Consider the following 27037-nt stretch of genomic DNA (forward strand, 5'->3'; position numbering starts at 1 on the left):
TGCGCAATTAAATCAGCGTTGGACTAAACAAAACACAAATTTATAAAAATTATAATAAATACAGTAATCCCTCAAATATCTCAGTAAATGTAGACCAGACATGGCTGTGATAATCGAAAAATCGCCAAGTAGGGTCACCCCTATTATAGTCCTGGTAGCAAGATTGGCTTCCGGCTATGAGTTTCTCTGCATTTTCACATTTTTATGAACTTTAAATAAATAAATAAATAAAAAGATGGGGTTTTTTTCAGTGCTGGGTCCCAGTAGCAAGCAGAAGACAGGCGAGTGGCTTGCGCTTGTGAGTTTCATTGTGGATTTTCAAATTTACCTCAACTTAAAAAATAATAATAAAAATGTAATTATTAATGAGGGAAAAAACACAGCAAATTGTGAATTCGCGATAAGCAAAGTCGCGATAATTGAGGTAACTGTATTTTGGTTTCTTAATGAATTTTTATATATCATAACACTAATGGAGACAGAACAATCTTTAAAACTATTTACTCAGACAATAATGACAAAATATTCACACATATTACATTCTCAAATAATGTACCTTGCTGTCACCAAGTACTGAGATGATGGGGAATCCTAGGGTTCTAACATGTTGTTTCAATCCAGGGCCCATGGTTATTGCCAGCTGCTGAAGAATATTCAGGCTCTGTTGTGTCTAAAAAACAATATATAAGAAGACATTTCAATAGTGTACATAGTTCAATAGTGTAATAATTAAAAAGGTGTACTTCTGTCATTTTCAACAAAAAAATATTTCCATTCAAAAGAGGTAACTGAAGAAATACTAACCACATAACCACAGGAAAGACCACAGACTTACCAGGATTTTATTGGAATCACCAAGTCGGCCTTTCAAAGCCAGGGGGAGGTCCCCAATGTTGGCAGTGATGAATTTTGCTTCTGAGATGATGGCTGCTACTTCATCAAGACCTTCCTTTCGGATCTTCCAGTTCTTATCTCCGAGTTTAGATATGAGATCAGAAGTGACCTTGTCGCTAAAAGGTGGGACAAAAAGCTGAATGAGAATTTGTTTTCTTTTTTCATATAGATACTAGTTTGCATAAGTTCAGCAGGCTTTTTTTGTATTTAAAACATTATGGTTTTCAACACACAAAAATTATCACATCAGATATTTATCGCTGAATCAAACAGAAAATAAGCATTTGCAATAAAAGAAAGACTAAAGTTTAGTTTGAGGCACTACTAAAAAGAGGCTTATCTGAGAGATTAAACATAAATAAATTGTTAAATTTGGATGAGAATCATTTGCTTGCAATATTTTCATCAAGACTATGAGATCGACTTCTCGCATTCTTCTGTGGAGATTTAATTAGACCATTGTTTCCCACATTTTTTAGGGCTGCGGCACATTATGCGTTGAAATATCTCAAGGCAAACCACCAGCAGGAAAAGTTTAATTCAAAACTATCTCACTTTTATGAACAATAATAAGTAATTCCCAAGGTTTTATCACCAGGAACCAAATTAACTCAAATTAAAATTATTCCAAAATCTAATTTTGCAGTGACCTCATATCACCAAAGACTTTGTTTCTCCCTTCTATTTCTAAACAGATGCCATAAAATACTATGACAGTAATAACATTTTTTTTTTTGGCGAGTTAGACAATGGTCAAAACTGAATCTGCAGGTGAAGCGTATGACACTAAGATGGTTTTCAACACTGCATTCTATAAATTGAATTATGCCTATAAATAATAAAAATTAAAGTTACCACATTCTCTCAAAATGGAATATTTAGTCATTTTCACCTAATGTCTGTTCTAGGCAATAAATCCATGATGTCCTGTCCGACAGCATCCTCTTTTTGCTCCTCTCCATTGTCACACTCCTCTTCATTCCCAGCTTTCTTGGTGAATCTTGATGGAGCTGGAGCTGTTTGACCTTGCATCTATGATTCAGAAAACAGCCAAGACAAATGAAAAAGTTTGAACCAGTATCGTTTTCAGTTAGAAGAACCGAAAAGGATTGATGCCTTTGCATAATGTGGACTTTACCTTCTCAAACGCAGCATCTATTTGTGACAGGAGAGCTGGTTTCTCATCCTCAAAGAACATGCGAAGTGGAGCGCCCATGTAGAGATACATAACACCCAGTAGGTTAATTGCTGCTGTTCTGATTGCAGGGTTAGTAGCGCCCAGAGCCGTCTTCACATTGTTGATGAACGCTTTTACATTTATTCTGAGAACGAGAAGTTTACATTTCTGAGTTCTTGCTAAAGCATTCTATCTAAACAGATGTCTGAAAATTATAGAAAGATTACCCAGCAAAGCCAAACTCTTTCATCGCATTAGCCAGCCAGTTAAGAGCCTCTGCCTGGTTCTTTGGGTTCTTTTGGGCGAATGCCAAAGAAACAACCTAGATAAAAAGCGCACACACAATACAGAATTCATTACACGAAAATTATAGTGATATGCAGTATAACAGGGATTTCTCTATTTTAGAAGGCCCGGTAGATTGGAAAGTTCTGACTGGAAGAACAAAACATGAAATGAATACAGGAGTGTTTCCCAACGTTTTTAAACTGTGGCACACTGGATTGAAAATAAATAAATAAATGTAATCTATAGCTGTCAACTATATCGTCAAGATATAACCATTCTCATCGAAATTTTACTGAAAGGAATAAAATAAATCCCAAAAAAAAGCATTTATAATTTTTCACACCGACCATATATTGCCAAAAGTTTGTCCGTTGAACCCAAAACGCTTTCTTTTCTAGTCATGTAAAATTAAGTAATGTAACAATTTTTGAATCATAATTTTATGCTTTTTTTCTTCTAATATTCCCAAAATGGTTGCCTACAAAAATAATAATTGATGTGACAATTTTGGGGGATTTAGGGAGCCTGCGTTCCTTGTCCAGGAAAACTCCGGAAAAGTTTGCAGCTCTGGTTAATGTTCGTCATAATATTACTATGTATGACTTTCAGATCAATAGCTGGGGCACAGTTGACCATCGCTCATAGTACACCAGTATGCCGGGGCGCAATGGTGGGGAAACACTGGAATACAGGATAATGGTTCATCTCAAAAACCTGTTCAGCGGTCCATGCAAGTGAGCAAGCCTCCCCAATTGCAGTCATTCCTTCTTTGGCATTCCCACCACATTTGATATCACCAACTTTGTCCACCAAGCCATCCAAAACTACAGAGGCTGAGGTCTTAGAAAACTGCCCTCTCTGGGCAATAGTGGTCACGGTATGTAGCTTCATCTGCATGACCTAACAAAAAGCACAAAATTGTGGTGAATTACTATTCCGAAGACTATAAATATATAAAAACAGTGCAACAAATGAATAGGCTCCTTATTAGTGTTACTTGAATCTAATTCTGGTCAACAAGAAACAAAATGTTACCTGGAAGTTTGTCTCCTTCCAGCCAGGTTTTTTGGCCAACATTTTCACTAAAGCTTGACATGGCATTGTCATTTTATCCATTGTTTCAACAGCCTAAAAGACAACATGAATAAACGAATCAACATTTCTTCCAACACATTGGTTAATCAGGTGTCACCGACAAGTAGACCCTAAAAAAATATAACCACAGTCCTTAATGATCATTTGCATTCATGTAAATCTATAAATATGCTGAGCTATACTTTTAAAAATGTGAGTGTCCTGAAAATAAAACAAAAGCACTACCCTCTGAAATTCCTCCATACTGGCGAGTCTCTCCTTCCAATTAGCTGACCCTAGTTGTTGAAGGCAGGATGCAGGCAGCACATTGGCTGCCTGTTCTTCACACACCTCAATCTAAAATAAAAATACATGTCACTTATGAGAGTCAAAGAGCAATAGTATCTCAAAATAATAAGAAAAAAAAAGTCCTGGTTCAAAATCTTGACCGTGATTTATTTTGTCTATATAATTCCATATACAAAGTTGTAAAACCTGATTGCATTACTTTTTTTACAAAGGGATATACTCAGTCGTGTCTTTAGAAGTGAAAGCCTCCCTTTCTTTTGTGGCTACAGAAATATGTACTGTACATAATTTGTGTTTACATACCAGTACAATGCTTCTCTTCAATATTTACTTCTCGCGTCAGTTTACTTTGACCGTTCTGTGAACCTTTTTAATCAGACAAGTATCAATATGCAAACTTCTAATTTAGAAGGGGAAGAAAAAACGATCAATGACTGTAGCTGATTTGTATTAGAAATTTTACTTAACAATGCTTTAGTTGACCCGTTGAATGAATTACGGATTTCAGAGTCCAGAGGCCGTGATAATCGAAAAATCGCAAAGTAGGGTCACCCCTGTTAAAAATGATGTTTTAAAATAATTAATAGCAGAAAGAAATTGCAAAGTAGTGAATTCGCGATAATCGAGGGATTACTGTACGGTACATTTACTCTACGTCTACAACATGTCATGTATTGCGAAAAAACAATCAAGCAAGTCAAATGAGGCTTAATAGTAGATTTGGCACCATTTTAGCATTGTAATACAATTGGCTTGGGAGGCTTTCTGTACCCTGAGCAACATGGCCAAAGGCAACTAAACTTGACAATCGCAGACAAAAAAAAGACCGCGACTGTTTCCCTAAATTTAAACTGTTAAAAAAAAACAGGTACCAGATTCAAATAAGAATGAAACCAGTTTCATTGCGTTCAATCCCCCAAGCAGAAACGTGGAAATACTTGCTGATATGGAAATATTTACATCGGCCATTTCCCCACCAGAAAATGAAATTCAAATAAAGCTATTAACATACTTTGCTACAGTGTTCTAACAGAGTTCTGACTTACCGACAGCTCACTTTCTGCTACTTCCTTGTTTTCCATGTTCTTTTTGGGTTTCCCACTGGCAGTAGAGCTCACTTTGACTTTCTTTGGTGGACCAACAGACTGCTAGAGGAAGATTCACAATTTAACTACTTTAAATACAGTTGGGATATAACTTATGTGCAATGTAATAGGGCAGCAACAACTAATACTTGAAATTGACAATTATTAATACACGTTCCAAATAAATGTGTACTTCGTGTAAGTGCAAGCGCACCAGGGTCTGTAAGTCAATACATTAGAAGCATCCACAGGAAGCTCTGGTGCTGGATCATCCAAGAACAAAAAACACATGGGAGTATTTCACTCTAAATTAATGCAAAGAATGACCTGCAAAGTGTGTTTTACTTGCCAAAATAGTATGTGCTACATTTTATTTGGGGACACTGGCAATTACATTTTTAGTATTTATTTACAAACGGAAACAGTTGTAATGGTGCAGTGCTGCACGGTAGATAATAAAAAAAATCAAAATAGCGGGACATTTTCCAACTTTAGACTTGTAAGTGCGCACTGTGAGTAAATGTGCTGTGTTTAATTTGTAAGGTTTATTTATAACACTTAAGGGTAATTGCAATCATTAATAAAGGGAACCATTGGCTGGGGTTGACAGGTATGTTGTTACCTTGCTGGCAGCTGCACTTGGGACCCTTTTGGGGGGCGCAGAGGATTTAGAATGGTTGTCAGCAGCAGGAGGTGCTTTGACAACTGGCTTCTTGTCTCCTCCACCCTTCTTTCCCGGGAGTTCTATTTTTTCAGCACACTCTTTTATCTACCAAATATGAAAATACGAAATAAGACTGAGTAACAGACTACTAGTGTTTTACAGTTGCACGAGTGCATAGCACCCTATCAGTCAGATTTATGATCAGATTTCACCTTCTCAAGTTTTAGTTTATCCAAGTCAGCTAGGTAAGGATTCACAGCTTTCTCGCCCACCACTCTCATTGCTGTCCCCAATGCGTCAAAGGCGGCATCCCGCACTTCTGGAGCAGAGTCATTGACTTGCTATAGAAGTAAGAGACAAGTACAGAGGAGTATTTTTTTGTCTTATTTTTCCATCGTTATACAATGAGCAATGCTATACCTTGATTAGGGCAGCACAGAAGGGTTTAAGTACACTCTTGGGCAGTGTAGTCTGAGTGCAGTGTCTGAAGGAACGTGCCAAAAACAGAGAGGCTTGCTGCTTAATGGATGGGTTTTTATTATCCATCACACCTAGAATGTCCTCAGATAAATTTTGCAGGGTAGTCTGAAAGAAAGTTGCAAATTACATGAAGTTAAAAGCTAAATAAGTTGTTTTTTTTATTAACTCACCAGTTAAAATTTAAAGGGCTTCTGTTTTACAATAACAAAACATGGAAGATTTAGCATAGTCCTCCATCAATTTTTCATTTAGTCTTAAATTGAGTGATTGGCGTGTGTATTTACCACAGCAATTCAAAATCAATTTAATACAAATCATAAAAGGGAAGGTTTTAGGCCTATGGTCTTCAGGCCATAATGCTTCCTCAATTATTAACAAATTTTGTCCATTATATGTTAAATAAAGCACTTTAGAGAGAAGATTGCATTTAAAACAATTATTCTTTATTAATTGGAGCTTAAAAATATTCTGATTGTTTTTTCTGATCAGCAAGTGTTACAAATTCAATACTAATCACAATTGACAGAATCTGCACCTGTTATTCGAGTTCCATGTCAAACTGCATTTAGTTTTACATATACAGTCTTACCTCGACTTACAAAATTAATTGGTTCTAGAACCTTTTTTCGTAACTTGAAAATGTCATAAGTAGGTGATAATTATATGGAAATTTGAATGAAAGAGGAAACACAAAAATGGAGAGAAAATTATAAAGAACGTATTGATTGTCTTAAAATAAGCCTGTTAGCTCCCGTTGATGGAGCGATTGCTAATACTACAAAACTACTTCTCATTGGCAAGTGGTCGTGCGTTACCCTATTGGGAGGACATTTGAGCGCGGCATTTTCGAAATATTTTGAAGGAAAGGCAAAAGCAAACAGCACATCGATAGTGAAAGTCAGGTTGTCGGCGGGGCAAACAGCCAACCCGGCCGGGAGAACAAAAGGTATAAAAATGTAAAACTAAATTAGAATTAAGTTTAGTGTAAGGTTAGATTAAATTGATTTTTGTGTGTCTGCATCGAAATCCAAGTTCATTTAAATTTGTTTATGTTATATTACAATTCACCGGTGCAAAAAGTCTCCCCCGCTCGAACCACCCCCAAAAATGTGACGTGTTGCATTTGAACGGTTTTTAATCGCTTAATAATGGGAATTGCAATCATTATTAAAAGAGAGCAGTTAGCCGAAGAGGACAGATATGTAAGAGAGAACCTTGAAACATGGATAGTGGTTGTGGTGAGACAGCCAATTGAATTGAATGCTTTTTTGTCATTGTACGAGATAGAATGAGGGCGATGAAATGAGAGCCCAGTAGAGGATAGCGATGTTCTAAAGCAGTGGTCTCAAACCGGTTCCACATAGGGCCGCAGTGGGTCCTGGTTTTTGTTCCAACCGATCCAGTGCCGACATTTTAACCAATCAGGTGTCTTTAAAATAAGTAGCACCTGGCTCTAATTAACTGATTGCACTTGCAAAAGGTATCCTTGTTGAGTTGGAATGAAAACCTGCACCCACTGCGGCCCTTTGAGGACCAGTTTGAGACCACTGTTCTAAAGTGTGAATCAATGCTACCACAACAATATTTGCACATAAAAAAAATTGTACTTTAAATTTTTCGTACCTATAGGAATTCGTAAGTAGTGTGACTCTAAACATTTATTTTTTGTGCATTTAAATAAAACATGCTCTGTACTTAGAAAAAGTATATACTTACAGTAAGAAAGATGGCATCAATGGCCTCTTGCAGTGCTTGGACAACCTGAGGCTTTTTTTCTTTAAACTTTTCCAGAATAGTTGGAACAACCTGAGAAGCAAGAGGAAATGTAAATGGAAACATTTCACAAAAAGACCAAATTATTAGTGGATTATTTTCTTTGACATTGTAAAAACCACCATGACACATTGAAACCCACTCTTGTCTGTCAAAAAATCGTTTGACTTGGATAGATTTTTTTCCATCAGTCATGTTTTATGACATTTCTGAGAATTGAATAAATGTATCAACAACTTGTAAACCAAACCAACACCTGGTCTCTACTGGAATATTGAGTTTTTCCCAGGAGTTTCAGTGTAAATCAATTAAATAGGCGAGTTTCACCAGATTAGCCCTTTAAAACTGGAATCGTACAACTTACATGCCCTGCATATGTTCCAAACTTTTTCCTGAGACCGGAAGCCAGTGCAGCCAGACATTTAGCTGCCAGTGAAACCAGCATGACATTGGCATCTTTCCCAACAACCTAAAATACATGACAATCAGCATTGTAGAATAAATGACTTTTAAATGATTGCAGTGAGCCACCAACAATATATTCAGCAAATGATTCAGTAAATAATGGAAACAAATATACCACGTACCTTCTTAAGTGCTCTAACAAGATCGCCATAGTCCCCACTTTCTAGTTTGGGATTCTTTGACAGAGTTTCAACAGCTTCCAGAGCTTCTTTTCTCTCCTGCCACTTTTTAGCTTCCTTTAACAGAAAACAAAGTTCTTAATTAAAAGGAAGTTAATTTACTAGACCCGTGTTCAAAAATCTTTGCTGCCAAAAGTAAATGTTTTATTTTACTTTCACAAAGAAAAAGTAAATAAGTAAAAATGCATTAGTGAAGTTTTGATCACTTGACACACGCAAAACACATTAGTGAAGCCGCAGCGTCCAGTTGAGTGACAGTCCCATGTCTCCCTACTTAATCTATGAAAAGTAAAGGATAAAACCTGCAGAAATATTGACAGGTGTCTTTATTTGTAATTTTGCCTTCAAACCAAAAGTTGTACAAAATGAAATTAAAAAAATAAATAAAAATCAACTGAAGATATCACCCTTGGCATGCAGACCATTTTCCGCCTCACAAAAATCAACCGTAGATTTACCCTACATATGGCCATTTACAAAAAAAAAAAAATAGTTGGATAAACTTTACCGAGTTTTACCCAAAATAGTTTTACATTTTTCGTTTTCAGAACATGTCCATAAATTGGGAGAACATCTTCAAATCAAGAAAAATCTTAGGGGCCACCCTGTAAGGACAGTGGGTGAAGGACATTTTCAAAAAGGCTGCTCTTTTCACAGGTGAGAGCCATTTTAAAAAATAAATGCCAGGAACAGGCCATGTTGCGGTCCTTTGCGTTCATGCTCTGTGTTAGCCTCTATTGATAATGCGCTAAAAACATGTTTCCTTGTCATCCTCTTCTCCTGAACATTGATCTGGAACTAACATTGATCCCACAACAGCAACCCCGTTCTCTATTGTAATTGGGTGGTGTGATAACGGTTTAAAATAATATTTTTTATTGAACGTTTTTAATATTGTTGATAAGAATTATTTAATGATAATTATAGTTATATCGTACAGCGCTACCTGGAATGATGGTACAATGTTTTGTATGAAATACAAGTGCTGATCTCATTCCATAATATTGTCAGAGTCAGCGTGTTCGTTATGGGGTTTTGTAATAGCGATTACAGTTTAGAAGGAAGCTCAAACTAAAGTGTTCGCCGGCACTTTCAACCAGGCATCGACAATCCATTCCAAATCATCACGTAACTCGTGCGACGCTGCCTGCCTGTCTTTGTATGGAATCTCTATGTTGGCGGTCATCCGACATTCATCACTCCCATGCCGTTCGCTTGATGTTCCTCCTCGCTGTTAAATTGTGTTCGATCCATGGCTTCAGTTCATTTTCCAAGCGTTCACAACTGCATTCTGTTGTCATTCACGTCAGGCATTTCCTCTGTATATCTTAAGTGCTGTTCCATTGAGTATTGAGTGTTTTTGAGGGTTAAAGCACTGCCAGCACAAGGAAGTCAAATGCCTTGCCACTCGCCTGGGATGTTTAGAATGATTTACCTTAATGCTTGGAATGTGCAGGGAGGCTGTCTTTAGGGTGAACGTTCGCTGGGTTAATTGCAACAAGTAGTGTGCGGTCAAGAAATAAAATCAAGCTCGTGCAAAAAATGTGAATTTAGTGCACAAACAAGGCGCACCGATCGATTGGGCGCATCGACGGTTTTAAAGAAAAATGTTTACTTTTAAGTGCGCCCAATAGGTGTGAAAATACAGTACCTCGAACGGCTGCCAAACATGCATTCAGTGTCGTGTAATCCCAGAGTTTGAATATTGTTCAATTATTATTATTTTTTTGTTAAACGGCATAATTTTCGCCAAAGTAACATTGATCTATAATCTTTTGTATTGGTCTGGGAGGGGAAAGAAAATAACGAGAGGGGGGATGGAAGCAATCTCAGATGTCCTCACTAATAGACTGATTATTTTGCCAGGTAAAAAAAAAAAAATCCAGGGTATCATAAAAAAAATCTTTAGAAGATATATTTAGCGTCACACATCACATCATCTGGTTATACAATTATAGATCACACTTACAATCTTTTCGTAAAAGTCTTTGGGCAACTTTGAAAGAATATCCACAGCTACCATTAGCTCATAAGGATCCACTGCTACCACCGTTTCCTCCTCCTCATCTCCTATAAAAAAGGGGGGTTGGGGGAAAGGTAAGCCACACCAAATTGATTCACCAACAAGGACCTAGCTGAAAATCTATTTCAAAAAAATAGCGCAACATCTGCAATGACAAGCGGAGTCAAATTGCAAGTGGGTTGCAATTGCATTCTAGCAGGCAATTTTCTGATCTAGAAGCTCGTGTTAAAATAAGGCCATAATAGAACATTGATTATTGATGAGACTATAAAAACTGCAGAGCACATAAAACACAAAAAATAGTAGCGCATGAAAAAGGAGGCAGAGAGAGAAAGCAAAAAGACAGGAGGCACAAGCGAGAAAGTTCAGCATCAAGAGCAAAAGACTAGGCTGCGAGAGCATAAAAAAGGGAAATATTGTGAGTTCTGAGTTACTTCTAAGATGACGGTTTGCTTACATTATTATGCTTTAAGTCTATTCTTTTGGTCGCAACATGCAAAGTGCCATATTATTTTTGACACCAATCTGATTCCATATTTGCCGACGTGTTGCACTTTTAAAAATACAAAAGTAAATATGTAACAAAAACATAGTACTATTTAACAAACGGAATCCCAGTTTTTAAATGAAGTACAGCACAATTCATCAGGTATCCACAAGAAAGATTTATAAATACCAGACTCTTCTCTTTGTGCTTGTTGCTGAAATTTGGCCTTTAGGTCTTGCTGGGAACGCAGGAATCTGCTTTGTTTAGGTGGGCTAGACGGTAGCTTCACCCACTCCTCATCAAGCTCCTTCAGCTGAAGCGGAGGTAAAACACAATTGTTTGTCAAGTAGTTTTGGTTTGTGTATTTCTAGTTCTGAGCTTATCCCACCAGTACGGAGTTGACATGCTGTAGGGAAGGTCTCAAAGCATCTCGTATCCATTTGTAGATTTCTATTGCAAACATCTTGGCTTCGTCTCTCACTGCCTTGTCTCTGGACTCAAACTGTTTGGGTAAAATCTTCACGATAGGCTTCAAAGTTACAATCTTGGGTCCAAACTCACTATAAAAAAAAAACCAAGACAGCATGTATAAAAGATCGGAGTACAGCGGGAGGATCTTTGCCTATTTTCCATTCATTTTTCACAAAACGGCCACAAAGAAAAGCAGTTTCCAAAAAAAAAGGTTAACGCAAGATTTACCTCAGAGCCTTTTTGAGTGCCTCAATGCAGGCCACAATAATTTTGGGATTCTTGTTGTCCAGTCCCTTGATAAGCTCATCTTGTACCACCTCTGCTTTTTCAATTTCGATGTACATCAGACAAATATCTGTACCCAGCTCTTTAGCCCGGGCCTTTGGTTGGTTAAACACTTTGGTCACCACTCCCGACACCACATCGCCTGTTGTCCTGCAAACGTAAAATCAAGCCAGCAATTGTAAGATCTTAATTAATCACAAAGCAAGATCCACACTTTGATGAACAAAAGGGTATCCTTGAAAAATGAATTAAAACATTTGTAAAGTCTCAATGAATTGATTTTTTTTTCGGAATCTACTTACTTCACAGCAATGTGGGCATTCTCTACATATGCCAAAGCTGCTTCAAGGCCTTTAAGCTGAGCAACCGCATTTGACTCTGTGACGAATTTTTTAATGAGACCAAGATATTTCCCCCACTCTGGACTCTTCTCATCATCAATCCTGTTGAATAACTGCAGAGCTTCTTCATAACCATTCAGACGTGCTTTCCATACCTGGAATAAAAAAATTAAAAAAAGGTTTACAGTTATTGGGCACAGGTTTTGTCACACATTGATTGAGGTTCAGGTCCATCCCAGGTAAAAGAAAAAAAACCCACTTGGTAGTCAAGAAAAGTCATGAGTTTGTGAATAGTTTTACCATTTCTGATGAATCCAAATGCATTTGGGACACAATTTTTTTGTATATTTACCCCCATATTGTCAAGATTCATCACAAAGAACGTGCACGTCATGCTTCTTGGACAGAGGGTTGGCAAGCCATACAAATAAAAACTAAGAATAGATATGTGCATTTGTTGCAATTAATCAAGAAAATATAATAATACATCGATAAAAACAAGTTACACGACACTTTTAAGTCTACTTGCGATTTTTTTTTTTTTATTACCCCCGACTCCTGCCACAAACAACCTGTAATTACAGTATATAAAAGCATGCATTAGTTGTGAATTACCTCTATATAGATATGTAACTTTGGGTAAAACACCAAAGCTTGCCCATATTTTGAAGCAATACCTGGGACATTGTAACTCGAGAAACATACTTTTGGCGGTCTCGAAGAACGTGTAATTGGACATTGGCGCTATGGATAGCAGTGGCGCGCTGACTGTCAGAGTTTGCACAGGAAGGTATCCAGAGGTGCATTTAGAATTTTAAAGAAAAATACTATTTTTTTGGTGTGGCAAGGGTGAAATGTTTAAATCTTCCCGGTGAAAGTGGGCTGGGGAGCAAAAGAAAATAATTGCGAAGTACTGTTTTTTCCAGTGACATACACACCTAACTGTCAATAAAGGCAAATAATTTACATTGATTAGCATTAAAATAAAATTCAGTTAGTCACGTTAAGAAGAAACCAACTTTTTGCAAAGGCATGTAAAACTGATTAAAATGAAAAAAGATTTTCCTGTTCATTTTTTTCCAGCAAACCTAGTTAGAAAAGACCAATATTATGAAACATGTTAAATGAATAATAAAGTCACCTTAAATTATCAACATGAAATTTTCCAAGTACCTTATGTTCACATTTCTGGTCAATGGGAAGTTTCATCCACTCACTGTCGTCCCCCATTTTGCCACTTGCAGCGGCAGGCTTCCCCAAGAGGTACTCAACTGGAAAATATAATTTAGCAGTTATGTTAAAAAGAGGGTGGTCAAAAGTATAGATACCAAAATGCACCTGGAAACAATATTTCATTGCAAAAGTGTCGATACCTAGTTAAGGCTGGGCAACATGACAAAAATACCAAAATGCATTTGGAAACAATATTTGCTTGCAATTTTCCATCCCACTTGCTGAAAATCTCTTTTTTTTGTTGTTTTTGCTTTGCTCCTCTTCAGAATACAGGCTGACACGAGTATTTTTTTTACTTCCAGTCCCTCCTACTTCTGGAGTGATTGATCCCTTGCAATCCAGCTAATATTGAAAATGAATAGGGTTGTCAAAGTATTAAAAAAAATTAGGACTGTATGTGGACAAGAAATTTCATAGCACAAACATCCATTCTTATTTTAATTTAACAGATATTGGGTTTAGTCATGCACATGTTTTTGCATTTGAAGAAAACCTCGATAGAACTATTGGGAACCATGTAAAGCTTTTCTACATGTTGTTCATGTCTATTGAAACATTAGGACAATTTAATTGATAATTGACATGCACATTTTACATAGTGCTTTTTTATGGGGTGTCAATGCACCAACCTGTATATGCACCTTACACTACCAATTGTAAATGTGCTTTTTTGCTGATTTTAAAATGAATAGTAATTAGAAAAATTCAGCCATTACTTTAGTCAATAGGGATAAACATAATCCCACTGCCCAAAAAGACATTAAAAAACTGACACTGTACCACTAATAGTTCACTATTATACAATATTGCCATGTCCTCAGCCTCATTCCTACTTGCCACTTCACAGTACTTCTTGCACTTAAGAGCATCAGCAATGGATTGACTAGCAAACAATTTTGTTCTATCTCATGCAAGCAAAAACATTAGTGCAGGAAGTTACAGTCATACCGCTACTAACAAATGGGTAAAGGCAATAGATTGTTTCTAGATTCTTTCTTACACAACTGTCCACCTTGACCTTAATGATTGAGTATTTTTATGAGGTGCCAGCAGGGCTCACTTGATATTTAAATATAATTTCATTTGCTGCTTACAATATTTTTACTGGTCTAAAATAATTAGTATTGATCAGCAATGGGAAAAAAAAAACATCATGATAGAAAATCAGATGGAATATCCCAAAAAAAAATTGCATTGGGGGATCCCCAATTGAGGTACAGACCACGATTTCATTGATGGATTCAAAATTCAGGAGCATCAACTGTAAAATATATATTTCTCCTCTCATCCCAGCCATAAAGTGGATCCTAAGCAAATTGTAGTTTTTCTATACTCACACAGCCACACGGGCAGCCCGGTGGGGCGAGTGGTTAGCGTATCGAGCTCAAAGCTCTGGGGTCCTGGGTTCAAATCCAGGTCACGTCCACCTGTGTGGAGTTTGCATGTTCTCCCCGAGCCTGCGTGGGTTTCCTCCGGGTACTCCGGTTTCCTCCCACATTCCAAAAACATGCATGGTAGGCTGATTGAAGACTAAATTTCTCCTAGGTACGGGTTCCACTGCGGATGGTTGTCGGTCTCCTTGTGCCCTGCGGACAGCTAGCCACCGATTCAGGGTAGTGTTCCCTCGCTACTTCGCGCTTCAGCTATCGCGGACTCAGAGCTTCGCAGATTTTTTTCAGGAAAAAAATTAAAGATATTAAGTTAAAATTATAAATTACATCATTTTACAAGAGGTGGAAACAAAATATTCAATAAGAATTAGTAATTGCATCAAAGAAATGGTCAATAACATGGTTAGAGTTCAGGAATCGCATTGATGACGTCATGGCTGTTTACAGGCGCATCTTCACCGCCCAAAAAAACAATGTTCACAACTCCCAATAACGATGTTTATTACGTGCAAAAAAAAAACTGCAGAAGATCCTCCATCCGGACTACTATGATGTTTTTGCTTGGTGGTGCTTTTGTGCACGTGTTAGACGTTTCTTTAAGCATTTTTGAAGGGGCACCCCTACTTCGCGGAAAAGCACTTATTGCGGGTGGTCCCGGTCCCCATTAACCGCGATAAGCGAGGGAACACTGTATCCCCTGCCTCTGGCCCAAAGTCAGCTGCGATAGGCTCCAGCCTAATCATTATGAGAATTAAAATTTGGCAATAATTCTCCCATTTCTAAATCAATACTAACAATAATGGGCAGTTATTGTTTATTTTATAAGTGGCAATAACACATCAAATTTCAATAAGATTGGTTGAATGTTTAGAAAATACCCTATTCACTCATTATTATATAATAGTCATTAAATCCCTATTCACCTAATGTTAAAATCTATCAATTGCATGCTAATTGAGAAAAAATGTAACTGTTCGGCAGGGAAAAAAATGACTTTATACTTATAAAATAAATAACTGCCAAATATTGTGAGTATTTATTAAGAATTATTGAAATTATTGCCAAATTTACTAACACTTATCGGTGTTACTTTCAATTACTTCTACACACATCGTGTTACTTTGTAGACTATATGTTTACCCTACACAGAATTATTACCGACTAAATAGCCATATGGGGCCATATAGGCTATATGACGGGTTACCTGCTAAATAGCCCCTGGGACTATTTGACCTGTTACCGGTGCTAAAACTTATCATCTAACAATTTAGGTCCTTGTCTAACACCAGCTACGGAGTAATTGCCAATAAAAATATTTGATCGTCAAGTTTAGAAAAGGGATGGTTTTGCAGATGAACGTCATGACAGTGAACATCAACAGTGACAAGCTAGCGCGTTACATCGTTCATTCAAGTTGAAGACAGGTCCATGGGTGAAAAAAGCAGCCCTGCATAGATTTATGAATTTAATGTGTACTGTACGTAAATTAGTGATCACCCATTAGGGGTTATGTCAAGCGGGGGCATGCTATTCGCTTGTTGTTCATAGCGATCGGTAGCCGCCTTTAGCTCGTCTCAGAGCTAATCATCGGCGCCAACAAAAACAGGCCTATCAACGCACTGAACACCGACTTCTAACTGAAAAAAAGTGGTCCGTCGTATAATGTATGGGACAAAAACACACTGGAATCAGAAGGAGATATTAATTTGTTTTCAAAAAATACCTTTGTAGGGCTCTGGGAGGCAAGACGATGCTAGACGTCCGGTGGTAATACGGAGGTGAATATACAACCACCTCAATCAAGTTATAAAGAGTTGAAAGCAATAGGAACAAGACTACAAATAGTACATCCGGTGATAACAAAAATACGAATGCATTCTATTTCGTTTTTGCTAGTATAACACGTTATTTTATCTAGTTTAGTCGTTTCTTTCTAATGTTCTACTCTATATTTCAATACTATGTTTATTTTGGGGGTTGAAGTCATAAGATTTTGCGTTTACGTGAGTGCTGCTTCCGGTTTGTCACTGTTGGTTGAATCCAACTTTTTGAAATAATTTGAAAATTCTCAAAGGGCGGAAAGGAACGAGGGATCAGAATTATTTTTCTTTCATACCAACTCACGATTAAAATACTCATAAAAACGAAATAACTTCATCCTACTCATTATTTTACATCATTACAAGGAATCATGTTATTTCACGATAGTCAACTACTGATTGGTCAAATTTGAAATTAAACCCCACCCTAAACTGTAAAATTGAAATACGTGTATAGAATTTTGTAATTGGCCCAAACATACGCTGCGATTGGCTGGCCACCGATTCAGCTTGTCCTTGACCCTTGTGAGTAATAACTGCGGTTAAGAAGAGGAATGAATACTCCCTGTATGAAATAAACGCATAATAAAGGAAAAATATTTGGGGAATTATTATCAGTAGCTTGCTGAAATAGATTGATGAGTGTCTATTATGACGAAAAATAGCTTACCGTATTTTCACGACTATAAGGTGCACTTAAAAGTCTTAAATTTTCTCCAAAATAGACAGGGCGCCTTATAAGTCCAGTGCGTCTTATATATGGAAAAAAATAAAATGTGCCTTTCATTGAGGGTGCGCCTTATAATGCGATGCGTCTTATAATGTGGTGCGCCTTATATATGGAAAATACGGTATTTCGCTTCTACAGTCAAGTTTTAAATATAATAAGGCTGGAAAACAACAAAATCTGTACTGACACTGATAAATGCAAAAAATATATATTGAATAAACAATAGTACTTCAACCAATAGTCGCCCCCACGCAGATTAAAAACAAAAAATCCCCCAAAAAGTACTGTATTTTCACGACTATAAGGCGCACTTAAGTCTGAGATTTTTCTACAAAATAGACAGGGCGCCTTATCCATATATGGAAAAAAAATAAAATTTGCCATTCATTGAGGGTGCACCTTATAATGCAGTGTCCAAAATGGCTAATTCATGTTACTGGATGTATATTTTTGACCCAGCAGATTTGATCACTTTTACTGTTAACCCATAATAAATTCATTATATATATATATATATATATATATATATATATATATATATATATATATATATATATATATATATATATATATATATATATATATATATATATATATATATATATATATATATATATATATATATATATATATATATATATATATATATATATATATATATATATATATATATATATATATATATATATATATATATATATATATATATATATATATATATATATATATATATATATATATATATATATATATATATATATATATATATATATATATATATATATATATATATATATATATATATATATATATATATATATATATATATATATATGTATATATATGTATATATATATATATATATATATATATATATATATATATATATATATATATATATATATATATATATATATATATATATATATATATATATATATATATATATATATATATATATATATATATATATATATATATATATATATATATATATATATATATATATATATATATATATATATATATATATATATATATATATATATATATATATATATATATATATATATATATATATATATATATATATAGTTTTTTTATTTTTTAATGTTTTTTTATATATACTTATGTAACGTGCAAATATATCTATAAAGTACTGTCGGCTAGTCTGCCGGAAGTAGTAGGAACCAGTGTTTTGGATGTGTTTTTCAGCACCATTCAGGTGGTGACTCACAACAACTGATTTGTGCACCAAAACGGAGGGAGGAGCCTCAAGAATACAAGCTCGGAGATTTACACTGTGGCTAACAAAATTGTTAACGTCACATTTCGTAAAATTGCATGTCATGTTTAAAATTATCTGACAGTATGACGTCAGGATTGAATCGTTTTAATCCGTCTGTCTCGGTGGATGAGTATCTCGGTAGGTTCTTTCATAGAAACGATTTCACATTTGTCTTTCCTGCGCTTTTAATTCTTGTTTAAAAAATGGATTGCCTTTATATTTAGGATTGCATATAATAGTTTTTTTTTGCTCCACAGCTGAGAGCAATGTGTTGTTTTACCTCAGTGATGCTTTGACCCAGTTGCTGGAACATAAAGAAGAATATACCCATTATGGTGTGACCCGCTACTTAGCTGAATAGTATGTTGCTTTCTTTCTTGTCTTTTGCTTTTTGTTAAGCGGATTTTTTGCTTAAAGTGGAATCTATTTAAATATCACTTGGCTATAATTTGGTTTCATCTGACCACAATTTTCTCCCAGTTGTTACCTTAATGTTTTTCTCATTTTATCTCTCATAGTATGATGAAAATTACAATACTCTCTTATCTCTTAAATAGGAAAACTTTAACAATTGGTGGTTAACCAAAAACTTGCTGTATTTTTCAAACTATTAGTCACACCTGAGTCTAAATCGCACCATCCAAAGAATACTCAATGGAAATGATTTTTTTTTTAAATTTATTTAAGTAACACTGGACTATAAGTTGCATTTTTGGGAGGGCATTTTTTTACATAATCAGAAACCACAAACGCGCGCGTTTAAGTAACAATGGTAAAAAAAAGAACATCGGGCTAAACAGGCAGTTTTTTTAGATGGCCATGGCCTAAAACCAACAATATAACAAGCTTTTGATGGCCAAAGAGAAATAAAAAGATATACAATTTGAACGTGAATATTAGTCACAGACCGGGCCAAACTATGTAAAAAAGTGTGACTTATAGTCCGGAAAATACAGTATTTAGCACACTGTATATACTGCTTAAAAATAAAGGAAACGTTTAAAGTGTTTTTCTTTTATTTTTATTTATTGAACAGTATATTTGCTTTTGTGTGTATGTGTAGTTTCAGCAGTGTCAAGAACTGTAATCACATCTTCTTCAGAGAGTTTAACTACATCAGCGCAACCCCTCATAATAGAGCCTCATTCATCAAAGTCTTCTGGAGATGTTACCGGCAGATAGGAAAGAGTGGAGGTGACAGAAACACAAACAATTCAACGTTCAAGTTATGGGAGTTTAATTTAATATGGCGGCACAATAACCCTAAATTCAACCTATATTACATTAGTCCTGGAATCAAAAGCTGACATAACCAATGTCAACTGTAAAATGTTCATGTTTTTTTGACAAATAAACTTGTAACTATATTGTTTTAAAAACCATTGTGATAAATTAAGATATTTCGATTGTGAGTTTGTCAGATTAGCCATTAGACATTCCCGTAAACAAATAAAGAGGGAAGACATTCTATTGGATATTTACTTGCAAGGAGGATGGCCGTTGAGGACAGCTCTCTTACTCCATTCTGACTTTACACCTCTTTTCTGTTGGACTATTACATTCAGGTCCCAATTCTCAAGGGTGGGGTAGATTACCCAATTGAGATGTCTGAGTTTTCTCCTCTATGTGGGTTGGATCTTTAGCCTGGTACATGTGTACCAGAATAAATTAATGAAAGTTGAGATTGGCGATATGACAAAAATGTTTATCACGATAAAAAAAATGTATCTATCGATAACTATCCCAATAATTATCACATCTTTTTTTGTTTCACATTTGAACTCTGACAAAAAGGCATAAAGATGAGGAGCAATCTTGCACTGTTCCTCTTTGCAAAATGGGTCGCTTTCTTGAGATCATGCCCCAACATCCCGATTGAGTTTAAATCAGACCTCTGATTGGGTCATTGTAGAACATGCATTTTGTTCGTCTGAAACCATGAACCAAGACAAATTATAGTGGTATACTTGAGAATTAATTTTCCCATTGACGATCGTCCAGGTCCACTATAATGCTCCCGATGTCATGAAATTAGGTTTTGTTGATGGTGTGGTGTACTTTTACTTGCCTTTAAAAGCCTCTGTACAAGTTCCAAATCATGTGTAATCTGTTTTCCCATTTGTGCTTGTTGCTTACAGATCTGCTGTCCAGTTTGGATTATAGTTCCCTGCTTCAGTTATTGTGTCCGGACTTCCCAATGGAGATAGTAAACAGTGCAGCCAGGTCTGTTCATTGTATTATCCAACATCATACATTTTGTTTCTTCATTTACCGTAAAACCTCTATTTCAACGGTATGCCGTTCTATTTTTCAAACTTTCCCCCGTAGTGCCGTTCAATTAGAGGTGCCATTCAATCAGATGGTGCCGTTCTATTTTTTTGACTAGCTGGTCAGAATTTTGAGAAGATGCGGTCAATTTTATGGATGAAAAGAGAAACCAGGTAACATAAACATATTAATTTGACAAAAGGCACAAATATAAGGCTATTACCGTATTTTCACGACTATAAGGCGCACTTAAAAGTCTTAAATTTTCTCCAAAATAGACAGTGCGCCTTATATATGAAAAAAAACAGAAAACCAAAAACGAAAAACCACCACTGTTGGATATTAAAAAAACACAACCGCCTGAACTGAAAAGATACTGTTAAATATGCAGATGCCATCTTAGTTTACAAAATCTTCCATCATATAGCTCCTTCCCCACTGCAAGATTTTATACAAAAAAATTCAAAACATCAACAATGGCTGGCTCTAGAGGTGACTGTGTAGTGAGTGCTTCATACCTGGAAGTCAATAGCAATTACCGTATTTTCACGACTATGAGGCGCACTTAAAAGTCTTAAATTTTCTCCAAAATAGACAGTGCGCCTTATAATACAGTGTGCCTTATATATGGAAAAAATGTCATTCATTGAGGGTGCGCCTTTTAATGCGGTGCGCCTTATAGTCATTAAAATACAATACTTGTAAGTAATTACAAATTCAGTGGTGAAAATCAAGAGACATGTAGCTGTTGTAGCTGTCCTCGTCATTCACATAACCTACCACATCAGCGTCAGGTGTCTAAGTCAGTTCACTTTCATTGCCGCCATCATTGGCTCGCGCTTGTTGGAGAAGTTGCAAATCAGTCTGAATCGGGCCGTCTGACCTGAAACAAGGAATCTGGCAATCCCCTGAGCCATGGAGAGCATTAGTCAGTCCACATCCCTTGATTCACTTAATGATTAGATCTTTCGGAAGATGATCCCAAGCATCGACAATCCTTTTCAAATAAACTTCCATTGTTGGTGCTCGCATGTTGCCGAATTTGGTGTATGCAGCTCTTCTCGCCGTGCAACATCCAGTTCTCATAGAACTGTCAGGACTTGAGCCTTGAATGGGGTGTTCCAGTAGACCTCAGGGGTCTGTATAAATTTGGTGCAGCCTCCTAGAATCACGGCCATATCATATGAGGCTTCTTCAATTGCTTCTTGGTGGCATCGCAAATGTGACAACGTTATGAATCCCAGGCAAGAAGGCGTTTGCCATCTGACCACCTTCTCAGGTTGAGAAAAACCTCAATTTCAACGGCATGCTGCTCTATTTTTCAAACTTTTCCCGTAGTGACATTCAATTAGAGGTGCTGTTCAAATAGAGCTGCCGTTCAATTAGAGGTGCTGTTCAAATAGAGGTGCCGTTCAATTAAAGGTGCTGTTCAAATAGAGGTGTCCTACAAGTGTATAATCAATCGATCGCAATCAGGTGCTGCTTGTTCCAATGGAAACCTCATTGGTCAAACTGTCTGTCATGTTTCAGTTCGAATGAAATCTTTTACTCACATGGTCCTTTGTGAAAGGGATCTACAAGATATCAAATTTGGTCCAGAGTTGACCCATATTTTAAAATGAAACCATATATTGACTCAATTTCAGATCTTATTTCATCTGTTGTAGGACAAATGGGCTCGTGATATGAACTTGGAATTTGTATTCAAACTCAGCACAGCAAAGATGTCCACATAATGGATTAAAAACAGTGAGAGAGTACTTAATAATTGTGTGCACTCCACAGTTCCTCCTCCTCTGCCTGTTCCTTTCATTCCCCCGTGTTGTCGAGTGTTCCATTAACCCTAGAGAGTTCATTTTTATGCCTCTCGACCAACTCGTCAATGTCCTCTTCGCTGACGACTTCTTTTCATTCGCACTGGTAATTTTCTTGGGAGGCATAATAAAAACAGAAGCAGCTGCTTTATCCACACTTGGAAAAACTCAACAAAAAAACTGAACTCCATGTCGACAAATGGCGGTCAAAAGTACATAAAAGAGAATCTTGAAACATGGATAGTGGTTCTTGTGAGACAGTTAATGAGAGGCCAGTATGGTGTAGGGAGCTTCTAAAGTGAGAATCAATGCATCGGTGACAATATTTTAACAATAAAATAACGGATAAGGAATGTATGTACTTTTTGGGGTTTTTCGTAACCTGGATATTTTTTTATCTCGAGGCACTCGTGACCGGACGTTTCGTCGGCGGACCTTTGGTCAACGGACACTTGGTCCCCGGACGTTTCGTCGAATGGAAAGTTGGTCGCCGGATTCGCTCGCTTTCAAAATTATAATCATGAGAGAGAGAGAGAGAACTGTCCATTCGAGGAAACGTCCGAGGACCAAGTGTCCGTCGACTAAACGTCCGGGGACCAGAGGCACTCATTTGCATATAAAAAGCTTCTGTAACCTGGATATTTCGCACTTAGGGGCATTCCTCAAGTAGGGGTATGACTGGACAACCATTTGACTTAAGATGGTTGATGATTTTTTTTTTGTTACCTACAGAATTGTGTCAATGGATGATGGGTTAGACTGTTTGATGTCGTTCTCAGACTTCATTTACGCCTTTCAGCTACAGTTCTACTACCAAGGTCAGTACTGTATCATATTGTCTGAATTGTTCAATATCATTTCACCTTCAATCTCATCTCATCTCATTTTCTGAATCACTTTATTCTCATTAGGGTCGTGGGGGGTGCTGGAGCCAATCCCAGCTGTATCCGGGCCAGAGGCGGGGGTACACCTTGAATCGGTGGCCAGCCAATCGCAGGGCACATGCAGATGGATAACCATGCACACTCACAACTCGGGGCAATTTAGAGTGACCAACCAGCCTACCATGCATGTTTTTGGAATGTGGGAGGAAACTGGAGTACCCGGAGAAAACCCATGAAAGCCCGGGGAGAACATGCAAACCCCACACAGGTGGACCGACCTGGACTAGAACCCAGGACCCCAGAGCTGTGAGGACGACTCGCTAACAACTCGCACGGCTGAGCCGCTTTCATCTTCAATTAGAATGCTTAAATGATTCATTACTTTACTCGTATAAGGAAAAATATTTTCCCCAATAGTTTTCCAAGTGGGTAAAAATAGTAGTTTAATTGATTCAGATTAGCCAATGCAAAATAATTAAAAAAACATAAACACATCACAGTCTGACTGTTATGAAAGAAAATCTCAGATTTTATTTTAAAGCCAGTATTCATTCAAACTGCATTCTCACATACCTTTTGCATTATTACTGTTCCAAAATGAGACTGCCTTTCCCCCAATTGCACTTGTAGAGTTCCTGGAAAGTGTGCTGCTGATCTACCAGGATCTCTTAGCAGGAAAGAGTCCTAACACAGTTATTGTTCCCACATCAACAAGTGTTGAACAGCATCCTTGCTTGATCGCCGAGGAAAATAACAAGGAGCAGGATTTAGAGGTGGACGCTTATACTCTGGCTGGGTGTATAGACACACTCTGTGACCGTATCAAATACAGGTACACCTATTTTTGTTTCTATTCAGCAGCTTTACATGCTTCTCCAAAACCATCAGAATCAAATATGTTGTTGCCAGGAATGTCATTGTATTCGCAAAGAAATACTTATTAATACGCAAAAGGCAATGTACACGTTTGCTGTTAAGCTTTACACTTTGGTTTCTTCTGACTTACTCCAAAACTGTATTCTTGTGTATTTATTATGTCTAGTCACCCTCCCATGTCCTGTTTACAACAAGCGTTAGAGACTGGCAAAGTGTCATACTACAGCTTAATGACGAGCCTGGCTAAACATGAAACCATCAACCAAATTATCGGTAAGTATTCTCCTTGTTATGCCTACCTCAGATAGGCTTCAAGTGCAAAACAACACCTAATCAGAAAGTTGCTCCAAAAAAACAAATTGTGATCTGTTTTTTAGACCTGTGATAATGCCGAAAATATGTTAAAACACAAAAATTACATAGGCTATGAACTCATAACTACGCACAATTACTAATATATATATAAATATATATATATGCTTATATATATATATATATATATATATATATATATATATATATATATATATATATATATATATATATATATATATATATATATATATATATATATATATATATATATATATATATATATATATATATATATATATATATATATATATATATATATATATATATATATATATATATATATATATATATATATATATATATATATATATATATATATATATATATATATATATATATATATATTCACACATACATACATATATATATATATATATATATACATATTCACACATATACATATATATATATATATATACATATTCACACATATACATATATATATATATATATATATATATATATATATATATATATATATATATATATATATATATATATATATATATATATATATATATATATATATATATATATATATATATATATATATATATATATATATATATATATATATATATATATATATATATATATATATATATATATATATATATATATATATATATATATATATATATATATATATATATATATATATATATATATATATATATATATATATATTCACACATACATACATATATATATATATATATATATACATATTCACACATATACATATATATATATATATATACATATTCACACATATACATATATATATATATATATATATATATATATATATATATATATATATATATATATATATATATATATATATATATATATATATATATATATATATATATATATATATATATATATACATATTCACACATATATATATATATATATATATATATATATATATATATATATATATATATATATATATATATATATATATATATATATATATATATATATATATATATATATATATATATATATATATACATATTCACACATATACATACATATATATACATATATATACATATTCACACATATACATTTATTTTAGACGCGAGTAAATTGACATTTGCACTTGGTCCCATAACGCATTAAGCGTGTATCTTGAGGTATTACTGTAATTGTGGTTTCATTATGACATTATTTACTGTTAATTTCTTGCTGAACTTCATTTAGATTCAAATAGATCATTATCATTTATTACTGTATTGTGACAAATCCTAACAATGGAAACAAACGAAAAAGTAGATGTCACTTTCATACCACACTGACTCTCAAAGTAAAATGAAAAAAAGTTGAACTCTCCAATTTGAAATCTTCTGTCTTTGCTTGTTGGACTCAGGAGTGTTGCCCAATAAGACCGATGTACTGAATGACCCAGAGATGGATCAAGAACTGGATAAACTGTAAGATATACATGCAATCCAGTATATTCTGCTCATTTTTTCTTTTCAGAATCCTCCTTTTGTTATGCGCAAATGGCCATGTTTTCCCTTCCTCCCTGCAGAATCGCCCAACTAGCTGTGAGCCCGAGTAGCAACAGCAGTGGCAGTGCAGTGGGGATGCTTAAGGAGGTCCAGAGAAAGGCCTCCCCCAGAAGGAACATCCACCACAGGAGGAAGATGGAGGTTGAAAGTGACGGCTCGACAGAGGAGACCGACTCGTCTGAAAACTGATCCTTACCTTCATGACCTCCCAATTTTAGTTGTGTAATGGCATGCTAAATTATTATAGTTAGAATTTAGGCAAATGACAGGAAGCCCGCACTGGAAATATGAAGCATATTCCTTGTTTTACAAAGGTGTTCAAACCTTTTGTCTCCGAAAGACCGCTTTTAGAAAAATAAAAGGAAGCAAGGGCCTATCTGAAATCTTTCCACTTTCATTTGTTAAACAGAGTTAAGTATTAACCCATTGGTTACCACTGACTGCAATTGATGTCCAATCCGATTTGGATGAGAAAAGCTGTCGAATTATTGATTGCAGCTCCCAGCCGAATTGGATTGGACAACGATCGGTATCATGGGCAATAAAATTGATCACTACGCCAACTTTGCCAGTTTGAAATGGATTTAATGTCTATAACTGTTAGTGGGAATGAATGACGTAAGAACTACAAGCAATAAAAAAATACAGATCTCATCTTATCATAGATGCCCTGTACAAAAGGGACCAGAGCCGCCTCTACCTATTGAGGAATGTGCAGGTCACTGCTGAGGACTTTCTACGACACTGTGGTGGTAGCTACAGTCTTTTATGCAGTGGTCTGTTGGGAATGCGGGAGCACGAAGAGGGGCAGGAACAGGCTGAACAAGCTGATCAGGA

At 35.7% G+C, this 27037-nt stretch overlaps 2 protein-coding genes across 6 annotated transcripts in view; one reads left to right on the plus strand and one right to left on the minus strand.

The window, feature by feature from the left end:
* ckap5 (cytoskeleton associated protein 5) overlaps positions 1 to 16540 on the minus strand; it is a 39301-nt gene extending 22761 nt beyond the window's left edge. For 2 of the 5 annotated variants that reach the window (XM_077743095.1, XM_077743087.1), the window contains exons 1-22: positions 16343 to 16539; positions 13169 to 13266; positions 11957 to 12150; positions 11598 to 11804; positions 11287 to 11458; positions 11088 to 11211; positions 10358 to 10458; positions 8332 to 8445; positions 8109 to 8213; positions 7688 to 7777; positions 5912 to 6076; positions 5704 to 5832; positions 5450 to 5596; positions 4789 to 4890; positions 3680 to 3790; positions 3395 to 3487; positions 3074 to 3259; positions 2299 to 2393; positions 2033 to 2216; positions 1787 to 1926; positions 836 to 1010; positions 557 to 670 (exon numbers count right to left, since the gene is read on the minus strand). In XM_077743095.1, coding sequence (XP_077599221.1) covers positions 557 to 670; positions 836 to 1010; positions 1787 to 1926; positions 2033 to 2216; positions 2299 to 2393; positions 3074 to 3259; positions 3395 to 3487; positions 3680 to 3790; positions 4789 to 4890; positions 5450 to 5596; positions 5704 to 5832; positions 5912 to 6076; positions 7688 to 7777; positions 8109 to 8213; positions 8332 to 8445; positions 10358 to 10458; positions 11088 to 11211; positions 11287 to 11458; positions 11598 to 11804; positions 11957 to 12150; positions 13169 to 13225 — 2805 coding nt within the window. In that variant the 5' untranslated portion in view covers positions 13226 to 13266; positions 16343 to 16539. Of the gene's footprint in view, positions 1 to 556; positions 671 to 835; positions 1011 to 1786; positions 1927 to 2032; positions 2217 to 2298; positions 2394 to 3073; positions 3260 to 3394; positions 3488 to 3679; positions 3791 to 4788; positions 4891 to 5449; positions 5597 to 5703; positions 5833 to 5911; positions 6077 to 7687; positions 7778 to 8108; positions 8214 to 8331; positions 8446 to 10357; positions 10459 to 11087; positions 11212 to 11286; positions 11459 to 11597; positions 11805 to 11956; positions 12151 to 13168; positions 13267 to 16342 lie in introns of all 5 variants that reach the window. The other 3 variants (XM_077743078.1, XM_077743067.1, XM_077743106.1) reach the window with 3 other exon arrangements.
* A 1808-nt stretch (positions 16541 to 18348) lies between these two features.
* Positions 18349 to 26583, plus strand: cstpp1 (centriolar satellite-associated tubulin polyglutamylase complex regulator 1). Its single transcript, XM_077709710.1, has 9 exons — positions 18349 to 18595; positions 18715 to 18817; positions 19521 to 19651; positions 20596 to 20680; positions 23272 to 23357; positions 24054 to 24255; positions 24466 to 24572; positions 26056 to 26119; positions 26221 to 26583. Exons 1-9 carry the CDS (start codon positions 18514 to 18516, stop codon positions 26387 to 26389), a joined length of 1029 nt encoding a protein of 342 aa, XP_077565836.1. The 5' UTR covers positions 18349 to 18513; the 3' UTR covers positions 26390 to 26583.
* The last annotated feature ends 454 nt before the right edge of the window (positions 26584 to 27037 follow it).

This window comes from Stigmatopora nigra, chromosome 2, assembly GCF_051989575.1.
Source record: "Stigmatopora nigra isolate UIUO_SnigA chromosome 2, RoL_Snig_1.1, whole genome shotgun sequence".
NCBI classification, from domain to species: Eukaryota; Metazoa; Chordata; class Actinopteri; order Syngnathiformes; family Syngnathidae; genus Stigmatopora; species Stigmatopora nigra.

Coding starts and splice junctions, on each gene's coding strand:
- cstpp1 (XM_077709710.1), top strand. CDS start 18,514: ATGTCATGTTTAAAATTATCTGACAGTATGACGTCAGGATTGAATCGT. Junction 18,818..19,520: donor ACCCGCTACTTAGCTGAATA/GTATGTTGCTTT, acceptor GTGTATGTGTAG/TTTCAGCAGTGTCAAGAACT. Junction 20,681..23,271: donor ATAGTAAACAGTGCAGCCAG/GTCTGTTCATTG, acceptor TGTTACCTACAG/AATTGTGTCAATGGATGATG.